The sequence below is a fragment of the Mytilus trossulus genome, chromosome 4 (assembly GCF_036588685.1).
Source record: "Mytilus trossulus isolate FHL-02 chromosome 4, PNRI_Mtr1.1.1.hap1, whole genome shotgun sequence".
NCBI lineage: Eukaryota > Metazoa > Mollusca > Bivalvia > Mytilida > Mytilidae > Mytilus > Mytilus trossulus.
Window position 1 is genome coordinate 53,921,233 of NC_086376.1, and position 18,035 is coordinate 53,939,267.

The window sequence follows — 18,035 nt, forward strand, 5'->3', positions numbered from 1 at the left end:
TTATTTGGAGACGAAAGCATTTGGCTTAATTCAAATTGGGTCCTTGCAATCGAATAAATATTAATCGCAAATGAACATTCACATTTGTATGTCCCGGATTGTATTACTGCATCTTTTAGTATCTTGTTTAAATCTATCATCGGAAAGAGGAATTCATTCCCAAACTCTTATTTTGGTCTTCTTTATAATTCAAAGCCACTCGTTTGCAAATAAAATAAATGTAGAAATAACGTTTAATATCTTTTAAAAGTTAAGAGTACACACATTAACTAACATTTTTTTTTTACAACACAATGTGTTTTAACCATGAACAATGTTTAAATAAATGATCAACAAGCTGTTAAGTTAAAAAATAAAACAATAACATTTTTACCGTAATACATAGGATTGAGAATGGAAATGAGGAATGTGTGAAAGAGACAAAGAGTAGTATTTTAGAGCAGCAATGTAATTATACAGTGTATTGCAAATCACACAGGTTTTCTGTAGTTACTATACAGATTGTAGATATTACTTTTAAAAATAATTTTGACAGTTTGCTATCAAAACAATACAGCATATTGGAAACCAACTTATTTTCGAGGATACTTTTACTCGCGTTTTCCCCTTTCTAATCAACTTCGCAGCTATTCAATTTCTCGATTTTCAAAAATACTCGACTATGTTTGAAATGGTAAAATCCAAGCTTTTCATATTCGCGACGATTTATATTCGCGTTATTTTTCTACTCGCGAAAGTCGCGAAAATAAGTTGGTTTACAGTATTAACCAGCAGTTTAAAATAATATTTATAATTGAGATGCGACAAGTTGAAACTCAAAACCGTTTTTGGGTGGTGCAGGCCTTTATCACGTCAATTACCAGACACAGGTTGAGCAATGGGATCAGGTGATGTGTTTGGTGGAATGTCCAAATTGGGGGATCCAGAATATCCTCTGTTATATGAGCCACCATAATCAGCAAACTGTTGCGACTGCATGCTATTTCAAAATTAGAAAATAAACACAACATTAAGTAAAAATTACATTTATTTATTAGATATATAAATAGAGTTAAACAAATATCATATTTTATAGTTCTCAAAATTATAATTTATAATTTTAGGAAATGACATTTTATCATTAAAAAAGTGACATTTTGTATTTGGCAAAACTTTTAGGAATTTTGGTCCTCAATGCTCTTCAACTTCGTACTTTATTTGGCCCTCTAAACTGTTTTGGATTCGAGCGTCACTGATGAGTCTTTTGTAGACGAAACGCGGGTATATTCAAAATTTAGTCCTGGTATCTATGATGAGTTTATTTGTATACATATAGCTTATTTACCTAATGTCTGGCATGCTTCTAGCGCGTTGTTCCTGAAAATACTGCTGGGGGAACTGCAAGCGGTTTTCAGGTTTGAGTGTTGATTCATGTCTATGTGATGATGCAGAGGTATGTGAGTCAAACACAAAAATTGGGGCTACATTCTTCTTAAAGCTGAAAAGAGAGAATCGTTAAACCATATTAAAGTTTAAATGGATAAAAATAAACTTTACTTGGTCAAAAGGTTTTGAAATACATTTTATAAATGAATTCATTGCAAAATTTGGAATATCATATTACTTAGCCACAATGATGGATGCAGATCCACGGTCTAGAAAAGAACCAATAGCAGTAGACATATACAGCCAAAATTAACTTTTGGGGAATGATATAATAGGAGTAATAGAAGCCGCCGTGATCTCAGCTCGAAACTTTGATGTTGCGTCTGCCCTCTCCTTCATTTGGCTAAAGTATAGGCAGCAGCAGGCTGCTGCTGCCTCTTAAGCGCAGTGTTTTCGCCTTGTCGTACGAAGAAGAAGGTGCATGTTTTGTCGAAGTAGTCCATCGAGTTGCTAAAGGTTGTATTTCTGTAAATATGGAAAATGCTTTTTCCCAAAGGAACTCCCTTTACGGCTAAAACTGTACCACTTTCACTATGAAGTTTTGAAAAAACGGCTATGCGGCATATTTTCAATGTTTATATGCCCCGAACTTCTAAGAGTTTATTTAAACTAACTAAATTTCTTAACTGTAGGGTTACCATATATTTCAATAAATTTCAATATAAACAATATTCACATGTATATTTCTGATAACTTTCCGAAGTTATGTCTCTATGAGATGCAACCTGCAGATAAGAACTTTGAACCAGTATGTAAACAAAATTAATTTTCTATGAATATTCTAAATATTCCCAAAAGCGGCGTGGTTTGAGAAACAGCTGTATTTACAAAGTGCAACCTATAGAAGTTTGTTTTTGTCCTACAGGATTTTCACGTCCAACAAGTACCATATTGATGTCGGACATTTCCTAGTTAAGACTCGGCTACATGTACTATGTTCTTTCCACGTTTGCAATGGAGGATGAAATGTGCGCTGCTTTTGTTTTATTTCAGCAGCTTGCAGAGTAAAATATTGAACTAAAGAGCATCTCTTATTTGCTTATTGCTGAAAGCCTTAAAGTCACTGAGTAATAAGTCATATCATTCAATATAAATACAGGTACTGTGACACATATCTTTATTTAAAGTATGTACTAGTATTAAAATTCTTACTTGATGTCCAGTTCATTTGTTTCATCATTAAGTATCACATTCCCTTTAACATGACTTGCTGCTAAAATGTTTGCATACTGACGAGCTTTCTCCTGATCACCATCATTAATGGCTGTCTGCAGCAGTTGAGTATAATGTTTCCACAGCTTTTGTTCTTGTCCTGCCTTCATTGTAAGATTTTCTTCACCAAATGGTAAAAGATTGTTATCATCGGCAATGTTTGAATTTGTCCTACCAGTGTTCTCAAAATCTGTGTCTGGTGTATTGAAACCTTCACTATAGTCAATACTTTTATCACCATTATCCATGTCCACATTTTCACCATTTTCAGTATCTGTGTCTATATCTGTAATTCTTAAAGTTTTCTCAGGGTTTTCATTTTGATCAGACAGAACTTTGAGATTTTGACTGTCAACATGTTCACCATTTTCAGTATCTCTGTCTATATCTGTAATTCTCAAAGTTTTCTCAAGGTTTTCATTTTGATCAGACAGAACTTCAAGATTTTGATTGTCAACATTTTCACCATTTTCAGTATCTGTGTCTATATCTGTAATTCTTAAAGTTTTCTCCATATTTTCATGCTGATCATACCGAACTTTGAGATTTTGATTGCTAACATTTTCAACATTTTCAGTATCTGTGTCTATATCTGTAATTCTTAAAGTTTTCTCCATATTTTCATGCTGACCATACCGAACTTTGAGATTTTGATTGTCAACATTTTCATCATGTTCAGTATCTGTGTCTACGTCTGTAATTCTTAATGTTATTTCCAAATTTTCATGCTGATCATACCGAAATTTGAGATTTTGTTTGTCCTCTATCATTGTATCTCTGTCACGAATATCTGATTTGATATCTTCTCCCCAAGCTGGGTCATCAACAGTTTGAAGAAAAAGTGATTGAGGTGCGGAACCACCTCTTTTTATGTTGTATTTTTCCTCAGGGGTGTTTAAATCTGATCTGTAATCTACTGGCCAAGCTGGATCATCAATTGTTTGAAGAAAAACTGATTGTGCAGAACCATTTCTTTTGTTGTATGTATCCTCAGGGGTCTTTAAATCTGATCTATAATCTAATGTCCAAGCTGGATCGTCGAGCGTTTGAAGAAACTCACATGATTGGGGTGCTGATATTGAAACTTGTCTTTCTTTGAGGTATTTGCCTTGTCGGGTCTTTACATCTGCCTTAACTGATTGTGAACTCTTACTTCTTTCCAGTACTTGGTCTAAGCCAGTAACTCTTGATATATGTGGATGAGGGTTATATGGCCTGTGCACGAGAGTATCGGTAGAACATGAATTATCAATGATTCCACTTTCTGTTGAGCTTGTTTCTTTAATTGTCCGAATAAATTCAACCGGTTCTTTATGTTTGAATCCTACTAAGATGTATTCTGAAATGAAAAATTAAAATCAATGCATCATGTCAGCAAATGCGTTTTTGATTTTAGAAAGGACCATAAATGGAATTTATTACAAATCGACCATTTATTTCAAATCAGTCTTCTTTTAAAAAAAATCTTTTTGAGTAAAATCACAAAGATACTGAACGCCAAGGAAAATTCAAAATGGAAATTCCCTAATCAAATGGTGAAATCAAAAGCACGAACACATCAAATGAATGGATAACAACTGTCATACTCTTTACTTGGTACATGCAATGTATAATATAATTTATATGTCCTAGACCATATGAGTATTTGGACCGTACGCGTAATTCAATTAATGTATCACTGATCGACATGCTAAACACACGAGATTAACAGAATTAATTAGCTTCAATTCTTGAAATAGTTGAAATATAAAGGGTTTTTTAATTCAATTAGCATTGAAATTTTTTATAATAAAGTCTAATAAACTTGACCAACTTCATGATATCTGTCAGACCTATGGTCCAGAACGTACGCGTACGGTCTAAATACTCACACGGTCTGGAACATATATACATAATTGCTCCCATTTAGTATATCTTATTCTAGAAGATATTTGTCAGGTTAATAAAGCATAATTAACTTTTAATAAGTTTAGATAACTCAGATTAAAATGTAGCTGTTGCAGGTGTCCTGAAATTATTTTGCGAGCCATTAAGACATTCATTCCGATTTCACTTTTTAAACTGTACACATTACTGTAAATGCCATCCCACAAAAAATTGCATGCTCAGGCCAAGTGTCAAACTACAACAGTATCAAAAAAACAAAGATAATGAATAAAAGCTATAGACCATTTGAGTACATATACAAAGTGAAAACTTCGAGCAAAGCATTATTATTACATTGCATTTGGATAATTTACCGATTATGTCTGTTCATGCATCGTTGTAAAAATAACGGAATTTGATGCGATTGTAATAAACATGAGAGGTTTAACGCTATAAAACCAGTTTTAATCCACCATTTTCTACATTTGAAAATGTCTGTACCAAGTCAGGAATATGACAGTTATTGTCCATTTGTTTGATGCGTTTTGTCCTTTGATTTTGACATTTGATTGGGGACTTTCCGTTTTGAATTTTCCTTGGAGTTCAGTATTTTTGTGATTTTACTTTTAATTAGAAAAAGGGGATTTCGTGGCAAATAAAACCAAGATTTTGGTAGATTATCCACAGAATTTAAATTATTTTATTACAAAGATTTTTTTATTTGTTGTTAAATAAAACATAGAATACTCATTTATTTTTAGACAATCTTTTAATTCCAGTTAAAGCCAACCATCTAAATTTATAAACTTGTTTAAGGAAATCATTGCTAGCATTGTTAACATATCATTTAATCCAGCACTTCTCGATCCCATTAAAACAAGTGAGGTGTTTAAGAAAAACCCTGAATAACTTTCTTTTACCATCCATTTACAATGCATAATGTTTATAGGGACATATATATACCATAAAGTAATATATCGCTCAAGTCATTTGATTTTTCTATGATGCAAAGATAATAAAAAAAAATACTACTAAACAAAATTGACTTGAAAAAAGTCAGTAACTTGTTTTATGACGAATAGGTGTTTATTGTGTCAAAAGAATACTTGAAAGTAATATTAAGCATTGTTTCTTCCTCCGTTTATCGATTTGCGAAACGTTTTATTGTTTCAACCTAAACAGGAAGACAGCTCTCATCATAATCAACACCGACGTCCTTTCATTGATGAATATATTAATATAGTTCTGAATAAGAATAGTATTTTGATCTAAGGATATGTGGAAGTAACACAATTGTGTTTTCCAGATAACACGTTCAAAAGGTCATGTATCCCAAAAACTTAATCAAAACATAGATTGAAAACATAAAATTATATCAGGTCAAGGTTGCAGGCATTCATCGCCATTAGATTAAAATTCAGCTGTTTACAAAACTTAAGCTGTATTTGCAAAGCCATTAGGAATATGTGGGTCATTGAATAATGCTCTTTGAATTCGTTACTAATCTAGTCTTTTCATCTTTTTTATTCGAGTGTCAATGATAAGACTATTGTAGACGAAATAAGCGCTGGGCGTAGAAAATTTAAAGCCGGGTTTATTTAACAAGTGTTTGGTGCATTTCAGTCTTATTTTTTTCCAATATATTTATATAACAAAATTCGTTTAATACCGTGCGCAGGACTATTCGCAAAGACCACATTTCACTTTAAGTAATTAAAAAGTTCGGTAAAATAATGATACTGGCGTGTTTGTGTCCTTTATAAAAAAAAAATATAAAAAGGGGAAGATGTAGTATGATTCGTAAGGAGATAACTCTCCAGCAGCGACCAAATAACGCAGATGTTAGCAACTGCAAATGAATCTGTTCTACATCAATAAGAGAACACGTACTGCATAGCATTTACCTACTTTAAAGATGATGAATTAACACACTCTCATTGAGGGAAAACGATGCTATTACATCACAGCATTAGGTTGGCATTTTGTCTACCCAAGGCAGGTGAAGCATATCAACTTAGGAGCGCTGTGATTGGATGTAGGCGATGAAAGGGTTAAATTTTTTTATTTATCTATGAATAACTGCAGTGTTTATGTTTACAATATAAATTTTGAAACCTATTGAAATATTTTCTAGAGAATTATCCGAAAAGACTTCCAAAATTTCATACACTTGGGGATATAAGTCCATTTCGTACGTAGATCCGTTTACATTTCGAATTAAAGACCTTTGCCAAGTGTTTGTTTTCACTGAATTACTGTCGTTGATTTTATAAATCGGAATAAATTTTCACCAATATTTTACTTGACAGCAATGTTCATTAAATTCAACCGCTAGTGTGATTCCAAAAATCGCCAACAACTGTAAATCCGGGTAACAAGATATCCGATTGACAAAAATATAACTTCAACATATGGCCGTCATCCGGTAATTAGTAAAATGAAAAACCATCTTTGTATTTGACACCAATGTATAACCTATGTAACGGTTTCATGAAAATGTAGTCAGTTGTCTTAGATACAAGTATCTTGTCTTAGGGAGGAATAAATTCTACTTTGTAAAGGATCACTCTGATTCGAACAAAAAATTCTCTGAAACTGATATTATCAAGATGCTTGATTTCTTGATTACCAAAATATTTTTTACGTTTGGAGGACATGTTTTTAAACAGACTGTCGGCATTCCAATGGGAACAAACTGTGCCCCTCTACTTGCCGACTTATTTCTTTTATTATTATGAGGCTGACTTCATGCAGGAACTTCTTAGGAAGAAAGATAAGAAGTAAGCAATATCCTTTAACTCTACTTTCCGCTATATACTAGTAGGTGATGTTTTTTCACTAAATAATTCAAAATTTGGTGACTATATGGAACGCATCTATCCCATCGAACTAGAGTCGAGATAAAGGTTACTACAGATACAATTAAGTCGGCTTCATATCTTGACTTACATCTAGAAATTGACAATGAGGGTCGGTTGAAAACAAAACTTTACGACAAAAGAGATGAGTTCAGCTTCCCAAATGTGAACTTTCCATTTTTAAGTAGCAACATTCCAGCAGCACCTGCATATGGGGTATATATATATCTCTCAATTGATACGATATTCCCGTGCTTGCATTTCCTATCATGATTTTCTTGATAGAGGGTTGCTGCTCAAAGGGAATCTATTAAACCAAGAGTTCCAAATGGTGAAGTTGAAATCATCCCTTCGTTAATTTTACGGACGTCATCACGAGTTGGTTGACCGTTATGGAATAACCGTTTCACAAATGATATCGGATATGTTCCTTACGTCGTAACTACAATCCCATTTCCTTTCATGAATGTGACCTACCGAATTAGACTATTTACCGGATTTGTATTCACATAAGCAACACGACGGGTGCCACATGTGGAGCAGGATCTGCTTACCCTTCCGCAGCACCTGAGATCACCCCTAGTTTTTGGTGGGGTTCGTGTTGTTTATTCTTTAATTTTCTATGTTGTGTCATGTGTACTATTGTTTGTCTGTTTGTCTTTTTCATTTTTAGCCATGGCGTTGTCAGTTTGTTTTAGATTTATGATTTTGACTGTCCCTTTGGTATCTTTCGTCCCTCTTTTTTAATGGTGCATCCAATTATTGTATGATATTATGATTTTTTCTTAAACACACACTTTTCCAAATCTGTCCCCATCTATTATTAAATTACCCATACTTTTCTTCGTAGATTTAGAGAGTAAATAAGTTATAACCATTAAGCAGTTATTTGAATAAAGGGTTATTTCAAAAAGAAATGACCATACATGTTCATTATAAATATATATGCTTCTATTCAAAGGTTTTTTTAATAAAAAAAATAAGTCATGATTGCTGTGTAAATGATACTTTTAACAAAAAAACTTACTTTTATTCATTCTTGCTTTGCCTTCTCTACAAGCATGCAGAGTATTGATCACATTCTGAAGTTTCGGATAAAACTCGTCAAACTCCGGTCCTTTCTTGAACTGTAATACAAAGGATCTTTTCCTCCCTAGATCATTCAAATGGAACTCTTGCCAAACTTTAGCCTTATTTACAATGTGTTCCAATGATTTGTCTATGAGTCGGTTAAGGTATATGGTCATCAATGGAGTCTGAAATGTTCCAAAAATGTGATAAATACTTTTCCTTTTACAGTTGTGATTGTTTTGCTACCACTTATAAAAACACACATGGTTGAAGGGGCCAAAATACGTATCATGAAATGTCAACATTTGGTGAAGAATAAAAAAATGAATTTATCATTCTTTATTGTTTTAAATCCACCCCACCCCAAAGACGAATAGTCGATGTAAAAAAATAGCTATATTTCTGTAACGAATAGAAAACTTGTTATCAACATATTTTCCGACACTGTTTCTAAGATATGATCGTTCAGCGACCCTACAATGAACATCGAAGTCCCTTCTTGTTGTCTGCGAGCAGACCCATTGGTGGCCTTCGGCTGTTGTCTGGCAGACTGTTTTATGGTCAGGTTGTTGTCGCTTTGACACATTCCCCATTTCCTTTCTCAATTTCTTCTTTCAGGTCTATGTATTTTTTTTACTTGTGTGGTTTCAGAGACGTTGTGGTGACAAACTATTGCAGTAGTATAGTTAGACCAAAGTTCATGATGACTTTACTACCAGAAAAATAAATTGAATCATTATTTCCTGTTGAAATGCACACTTATATAGATTCTTCAAGGTTTCATGAAATTCTATTATGTGGTTTCAGAGTAATTGCGATCTCTAGAACAGGACTGTCAGTCGGGTCAAAAATATTTAACTCTACGGAACGTGTGCCGTTGGGTAAACTAATCATTAAAGCATAAAACTGGGTTTTAATTTTCGAATCCGAAAACAAATGTGACCCGCAGACGAGCAGACAGTCGAACTGTGGAGTCAAACCAACTAATTTATAGAGTAAAACCTATAAGGCTACTTGTATATAACCATTTAGCAATACAATTTTAGGGGTAAAAATGGGAGTTTAGGGTTCCCGACTCCCTTCATTGAGCTATATACATATGGTTAATTTACAACAGATATTAAACAATGGCAACTGAGATAGTATGATAAAACGGTTATTTATGAGTTTGGGATGCAAATACATTTTATTGCAATATGGTTCAATATTCTCAACCAGCTGAGCTGTGCCTTGCAGAATAAGAATTTTGATTTCAATCTTTTGTTTTTGTCCCCCAATACAGTTAATAAAAATTGAAAATAGCTGCTGTTTACCTAGATCATAAGATAACTAATATTTTCCAAGAGAATCGGATAGGAATAAATAGTATGTATAATACTTTGATAATTAGGCAGATATCGAGTTCAAGTTAAATGATGTAAAATGATGTTGAACTTCATGCTGAATGTTCTTGCATAGTTGCTGGATTTGCATTGATAAGCTCTGTATTAGACCCTGATCATTCATATTTGGCGGGGCGTGGGATTTTTTCTCATGACAAACAGTTTATAATCAGATTTAATCAAAACCAAACAGGAACAAGAAAAGGAAACAAATTATTTGTTCCCTTCCCCTTCTGTAACAATTCAAATATAGATTTTTGTCCAGAAATTTAAATTCAAAACAAAGGATTCCGGTGAACCTTTTATCTTGCCTGTGATCGCTGTTGTCAATGTAAAGTGTAATTATAACGGCAAAAACTAAGTCCAGTTATCAAATTCAAAATATAATAAAATTCATATTTTTGTTCACCTGCATCTTCATCTTGTAAATCTTATATTTATTAAGTTTCGTAACATTCCATGAAGGTTTATTCGCCAAATAAATAGACCCCGGACTGAATGCACATGCCTAAAATTTTAACGATAAAAAGCTTAGTCAATTGTTCAGTAACATAGTGAAAACTGTTAGCAAAATATACATTCGAATGTTTCTTCGGGTTTTATTAACTCTCATCGAAATTTATTGAATTCTATGAATGTTTGCAAAGTTATTAAGGTCTATAAACTTAAACGCCAGACGTATCTTTATGTTGAATGCAACAAAAAGTAAGTCCATTTGTTACTAATATATATGGGGAAAAGAATTAAATATTTTTTACAGTTTTGCTCTGGATACTATCTTTTGATTACGCAAAAGCATCTATCTAAGTTTTTTTTTAAATCCATCAAGATATGAAAGTTATTGTAGTTATTGTTGTAATAAAAACTTTAACCTTAGACTGTATCTATATGTTACTTAGAAAAACCTACACAATATAGGATTACTATGTATATCTTTCGTTTCTTTTTTAATAGGCCTGACTAAAAAAATGTCCCATCAGTCTCACCAACACAATATGAATGGTCAGTGCCTAGACGATCACTATATTTCATTGGATAGGTCGAAAGAATAAACTTAGTACTCAATGCGTTTACGTCCTTTCGTAAGAAATTACTGGTCTATGTTTTTAATAATATTTTAAAAAAACTGTTAGATAAAAAAAAATAACGGAAAATTTTAAATTTGCCATTTTGAACAGAGACTTTCCGGTATGAATTTTTCTCAGAGTTCGGCATTTTTTTTAATTAACTTTTTACTAATGATAAGAGCTACTGTTGGAACACCAGAGTTACTTGATATTAGCCAAACATAGCAAAATGGTTGACAATGAAGCTACCGTACTCCGAAACAGCAATTAAGCCCTCTTTACTATACTGTAAGGTTAGCGAAGCAACGTCACCACTGCATGCACTGTTACGGAATTTGTGAAGTTACTTTTCGTCCTTGTCAAACAAAAACTTATACATTTTCAAATATAACCATTAAGGAAGTCTTAAAGTGACATTAATATCCATTTACAGCTTGTTCTTTATTTTTATCTAATTACTTCCACAAATGTAGAGGATACTTATGAAAGACTCTTATAACTCTCTATATATATGAGATAGTTTATCTGATAGTTTAAAATGAGACTAACGTCTTGAAATAAAAGCATACAAATGAGTTGGCATACATTGAACAATGTGGTTAAGGCAATGTAACTAACCTAAACGTTTTTAATTCAAGATACCTAAATTGCAGTATTAAAACTAATTATAGTAGTGTAAATGCTATTACTGTATAAAATTTTGAACTATAAAGAGAGACTTGCCTTGGTGGGGGCCAACATACCTTGCCTGAGAATGTGTCATACAACCTTTACCAAAAACATGTTTTCCTAATATAATATCAAGATAGTTTTTAAAAGCATTATAACTAGACATAGTTTAAACCGTTTGATGATTTGAAATTTGATAACTAAAAGAGGATGAAATTTTTTTCAAGGAAATGGAGTGGGTCAAAATACATGATCTTGAATCTTCTCTGACAATTTTTCATGTTCAAGACAATAATAAAGACAATATAACTAGTCAAAGTTGTAAGATGTTATATGCTATCATTTATAGAGATATTGACCTCTTATGGGTGGCCTTTTAAATTGCCATTGTAAGGTAAGGGTCAAAATACCATGGCTAAGAGAACAATATTATAAAATCCTTTCCAACAAATGTTGGTTTATTTAAAGATACTTACTACATCCTTATAAGTACATATAGTTTATGTATGAATTCTGACGTATAAGAGAGGTGACTTCCTGAAATGCCTACATTTGATACAATGTATTTTCCTAGAATTCCAAGAAAATCAATTGAATAGATATAGATGATGTTTAAGTGAATGATACAATGACTAAGGAAACGTGTTTATTTCTACGTTCAAGTTCTTAATGACACATTATAATCTCGAGATTATAATAACATCGTGTAGCTTTTTATGTAGACTTGCTACATGTCCCTTCTGTGTTATGTTTTTTTTTTTCTATTTTGCCCCTTTAACAATTTAACTTCTATAACTAGGAGACTACCATTATACTGACATCTGCAGGAAGAAGGATACAATGTCATTATACTAGTCCCTTTCTCCAAGGGCAATCAGTAGACTGGCAGTTATCAGTAAACATATAATTTAGTAAGAAATAAATAAAAGGGAACTGTAGCAAGTCTACTATGTCTCTGGTAATATGAAATTCTGACAGCGAAAGGGGGTTCAAAATACGACGATTATAAAAAAATAATCTCAAATCTTTTCTGACAGATATTTTTGTTCAACATACTGATTACGACATAATCGATTCATAATTACTAATTGAAGTATTGTTATAATGCAATATACTACATAATATTTTGACATATTAAGATAGGATGTTCAATATATCATGGTAGGATGTGCTAAGAAAAGATGTTATAAATTGTTTTGGAAACTTAAGGTTTGTAATCTTTTTGAAGCATTATCACTAGTTTTAGATCGTTTTAGTAGTTTAAACGGAAATCCCTCAATATCAAAGAGGTTAAGATCAATGATTTGCTACTCATCGGATTCATTCAAACGATCTATTTTGTATAGATATCAGATAAGAAGTTGAATAAGAATTCCTATGTTTTACCTTTTTACCTATATGGCAATACTGTTCCAATAAGTGTTTGATATCATTAAGTGGGCTCGTGGGTCTAAATCATTTTTTTTTTAATTTAATATAGGATTTCTCTATATTTTTTTTATAAATGAACTTTAACTTATACTTAAAAAATTGGGTCACCGGTCATTTACGCACACAATGTGCCTTCGAAAGAAGCATACATTTTTGTTAATATCCTTTTTTCTGTTGAAATAATAGGAGAAATAGCGGTAATGTCGAAATAAAAAAGAACTAAATTACAGAAATCGCTAAAATTTTACATTTAGTTTATGTACAGCTTATTCGAAAACAACAATAAAAAATATAGGTCACCGATGAGTTAAAATCTCAATTTTAATGCCAAAAAATAGCATTCTTGCAACAAAGGGAGATAATTTGGAGCTTTTTCAATGATATCTACATTTTTTAAAGTCAGCTGGGGCCAACACGAATTGATTTTTTGGAATGATTTTTTTTTATACCATATGATAAAGTAACAACTACTTAAGGTAATAAATATAATTTGTAAATAAAAAAAATTCTGAAAATCTTATACCCGCGAGCCTCCTTAAAACATGATCAAACAGTTGTTTAAATTCTCTTAATTAATCAGCAATGATATTTTGATCCCCTACCATTGAAAGATGACAACAATGTTCTTGTAGACGTCAGATTTTTTGGATTACCATAGGCAGAATTCAGACTACTTATGGAAATAAAACATGGTGGTAGCCGAGGTATTATGACTTCCCGAACCATCATAGAAACAAACAAAAACTTTCTTCTTTTTGAGGTGGTTATATATAAAATATGAAAGAATTTAAACATTTTCATTTCGTCTTTGTGTTTGTCCCCTTCGTCCAAAAGAAAACCATAGAAATCCCTTCCCCTTTTAATAGAAATTACATTTCAAATAACTTATATAGTTATAATGCTCCAATAGGTACGTGGTGTCAATTTTTGTGATTATTACTTAGTCGGTGTATTCTGATCCACTGGCACGTCCCACATATCTTAAACTTTCAAATCCTATAGTTATTCAAACTTCTTGATAGTATCATAATGTTACAAAAATTTGTAAAGGTTCCGCGGAACCCAATGTCTCGCCTACTTTTGTTTTTAATCGCAGCCTCAACAAAAATGAGGGAAAACATTGATAAAATATTCCTGTCGATACTATATTTTGATTGTAAGAAGCTTCTGTCCAAGTTTGGTAAAAATCTATGATAGTTTATGAATCTAATAAATGTTATGAAAACTTTCACTTCAGACCGTATATAATGTCAACTGGAAGAGAAGTCCGTTTATATTAAGTAAAGTACGGATAAACAGGTACGAAATTTCCTTCTAGATATTTGTTTTGTTTAATCATAAAAAAAACTTCTGTCCAAGTTTGGTACATATCCAGGATAATTAAAAAATGTTTTTAAGGTATATAAACTTTAATCACAGAGTGAATGTAATGTTAACTGGCAGGAAATCCATTTATAAGTAAAACGGGAAAATATGATTTTTTTACAATAGTTATCATAGGTGCCAGGATCATAATTTTCTGTTGGATACTATCACATAAACAAGCTTCACCATCTCTTCAGAGTTCAAATATTTATATATATATATATATATATATATATAATTTATTGTTTGTATGCATACTTAGTAAATATTCTATTGTTATAAATGGTATGGGAGAAGATTATATAAGTTTGATTAACTTGTGTCTCATCCCTTTTGCACATTGACGCAAATAAAATATGTTTAAACTATAAACAAGCTTCTGTCCAAGTTACATAGAATTCAGGATACTAGATTAAGAAAGTGATTAAAAGTAATGTTTCCTGGCGGAATTTAAGTCCATTTATAAGAACAATACGGAAAAACAGGATTTTTTTACAAAATTTACTTTAGATACTATCATTTTATCATAAACAAACTTCTGTTCAAGTTTGGTAGAAATGCAGGATAGTTTAAAAATATTTTTTACTTAGGGATGGTATTTGAACCCTCAACGTAGTAAAAATCCATCAGAAGTTTTAATTGGCAAGACACTCAAATTAATTTTGGTGTAAATAATCGTCATGGAACAGACTGGTGTTTTTTTTTAACATTTTCACACAGTCATGACACTGTGGACTAAAATTGAACCCCCCTTTAAATCGCAGATATTCAAATCAATAAAGCTTGCCAATCTATTGCATATATATAAGAATAATGCTCCAAGTCCTATTTATTATGGAGAAAACATGTTCGAAAAGTTGTTTTAACATATTAACGTGGTCATAAAGGTAGGGGTTAACGTTTACTTGCGGTACATAATTACCAAATTATCTTTCTCTTTTTTCTGAATGCGGGATATAATAACAACATTTTTAAAAAAATCTGAATTTGACACGATTCTGATGTTTGTGATCGATCAACCATCCTCAAATCTTGTATGTCTACCATAAAGAACTGAAGATTTCAGGTTAATAAGATAAATCAAATGTGCATTTTGCTTAATTACATACCTGGTTTTCATCTCCAGAGAAATTAACTATGTCCTCCGGTGCGTCGGATTCCAATAACATGATAGTACATGATCCAAATGGATGCAATGTTAGTTCTGACTTTTTTCTCCTAAACAGATGAACTTTTGATTTCTTCGGTACAGGAACAAAAACTTCACAATCATGACATTTTGCTATCTGTGGCACTTCAGAGAAAAAATACACTCGACTTGATCGAGGCCTTGGAATTGTCTCCGAGGAATCGGTCTCTTTTAATCTATTTAAATTTTCTGTATTCATTTTATTAATTTCCCTTTCACAACAGATTATTTCAACATTTTTATCACTGTTAACAAATCAAATATAGAATATAAAAAAGGCTATTTTATATTAGCAAACCAATAAACAAATGTCACTAATTCCTGTCGTATTTCCTTCCTGTTTTCTTATAAGCTTATGTTCCGCAACGCTTCTTCAATTCATTATCAATTTTGTAATTAACAATACTTTTTGTTACGTAGATCGTCATCACATAATCTAACGAATTCTAAACCGCAGTAGAGGAAAAAATCGGGGTAAATTGTGTTTCAATTCTTCAAATTGTTTTAACAAAATTTCATCAACAAGTTACACATATTTTATCTTTAAATATGAACTCCGTATCTTCAGTTAGACAGTCTGGTCAAAATCATACATCTTACGCGCTATCTTTTATTTATACGTCTACGCGACATATCAGAAAACGGGAGGGCCAATCGAGATTTTGATTTGATTTTAATCCAAATGACAGTTAACTAGTGTCTTCCTGGAACGCTTACCCTACTTTCAATGAATTTAATATCTATTCATCGAATGTCAATAAAATAATTGATTAAATGTTTGTTATATATATATACATATATAGTGAAAGTGGGTGTGAGAATTTTATTTTATTTGTTTGAAACAAAAAATAACTTTAAAATAAAAATTATTCAGCACTATGCAGTGGAATCAAGATCATAATTAGTTATCTAAGCATATACATGTACTTCATTTATTTTGGTATATGCTAAATCGTATTTCACTCAGCATATGCCAAATTTTTTATTACATACTATATATCATTTAGCAAATCTTTGATTTATTTCAGCAAATGCTGTATTCTTTTCAAAATTTGTTAAATTCAATTTAGCATATGCTGTATTTTTCGTCATATATATACATCTGTTGTAGGGTTGTCACTGACTCAGACGTACTTATATGTGACCAGCCACGACATATCCAGGCTTATGGAGGTAAAACGTCATTGTGAGAAAATCGCCGTTAACTATATGTGACTAGCCATTTCCAGGCTTAGTTGGGTACATTGTCTAAAATTTGATTTTTGTATATTTATCTAAAATATTCCGAAACAAAACTCTCTGTCATGTTATTATGACATATTTGTTGTAATAGCAATGAAACGAGTCATTTCGAATACCGGTATGAAAATGAGACTGTTCTATGACGACTTTTATTTATTGAAGCCACTAATTTATAAAACACAAAATTATTGTATTTATCGGCTTTTAGTGATGTTGAATAGCGTATTTGAATAAAATTTCAAAGACTTAAATTTACTGCAATGCAAACAATTCTTAGCTCTATTTTAGAACATGTAATTTAAACTTGTTGAAATGAAGTTAGTTTGAAATTTGTCAAAGTAAGCTTTAAGAATTCCTTTTTTTTTAATTTAGATTTATTATGCATGTCTCTATACATAGTGAGCGACGCGTAACAGTTTATAAGTAGGTGTTCTCATATGGTGTGGTCACGTTTCTCCAACATTTAGTAATTAGACTAAAATAACATTAGGGATTATGGGATCCTCTTAAGGACTGGATCTTGATATCTACCTGTAATTCGCCTGTTCTTAACCAAAATATTGTTATCAAGGTATATATTTTTAAAGACATATATATTTTTTAATAGTCTCCAAAAATTGTAAAAGTCGATATAATCTTACGCAGTGATGTAAATTGTTTTTTATTTTATAAAAAAAAAAGATGTGCATGGTACGATAGACAATAAGACAACTCTCTACAAGAGAACAAATGACATTGAAGTTACAATTATACATAAAAAAAAGAAGATGTGGTATTATTGCCAATGAGAAAGCTATTCACAAGAGACCAACTGACACAGATATTAACAAAGAAAGGTTATCGTACGGCCTTCAACGCTGAGCAAAGTTATATCTCATAGTCAGCTATAAAAGGACCCGAGAAGCTTGAGACAAATGTTAAACAACTCAAACGAGAAAACTAACGGCCTAATTTATGTGCAATATAATGAACGAAAAACGAATATATTACACAGGATCCAACACTCCCCCTTATCTTGAGACATTGGTGCAACAGAACAATAAAAGAACTGTACAAAAACATAAATAAGCAACAAACAATCTAAGACTAAATTATCAATCACTACACATCCAGTATAATACCGTACGGCCGAAAGCAAATTTTTTGCTTTTTTTATATATATTTTTTTCTATTTTTCATAGTAATGTATTATAGATTACAATGTTTCGATCTTGAATAAAAATGAACATTTTGTATTTTGAGAGCTATTACGAATTTA

The 18,035-nt window shown here is 31.8% G+C and overlaps 1 protein-coding gene across 1 annotated transcript; it reads right to left on the minus strand.

Annotated features, from left to right (window-relative positions):
• Positions 1-426: 426 nt before the first annotated feature.
• On the minus strand, positions 427-16,251 carry LOC134715523 (uncharacterized). Its single transcript, XM_063577752.1, has 5 exons — positions 15,456-16,251; positions 8,389-8,617; positions 2,578-3,976; positions 1,325-1,477; positions 427-979 (listed from the first exon to the last, which is right to left on the minus strand). The coding sequence occupies exons 1-5, from the start codon at positions 15,732-15,734 to the stop codon at positions 853-855; spliced, it is 2,187 nt and encodes a 728-aa protein (XP_063433822.1). The 5' UTR covers positions 15,735-16,251; the 3' UTR covers positions 427-852.
• Positions 16,252-18,035: the final 1,784 nt, after the last annotated feature.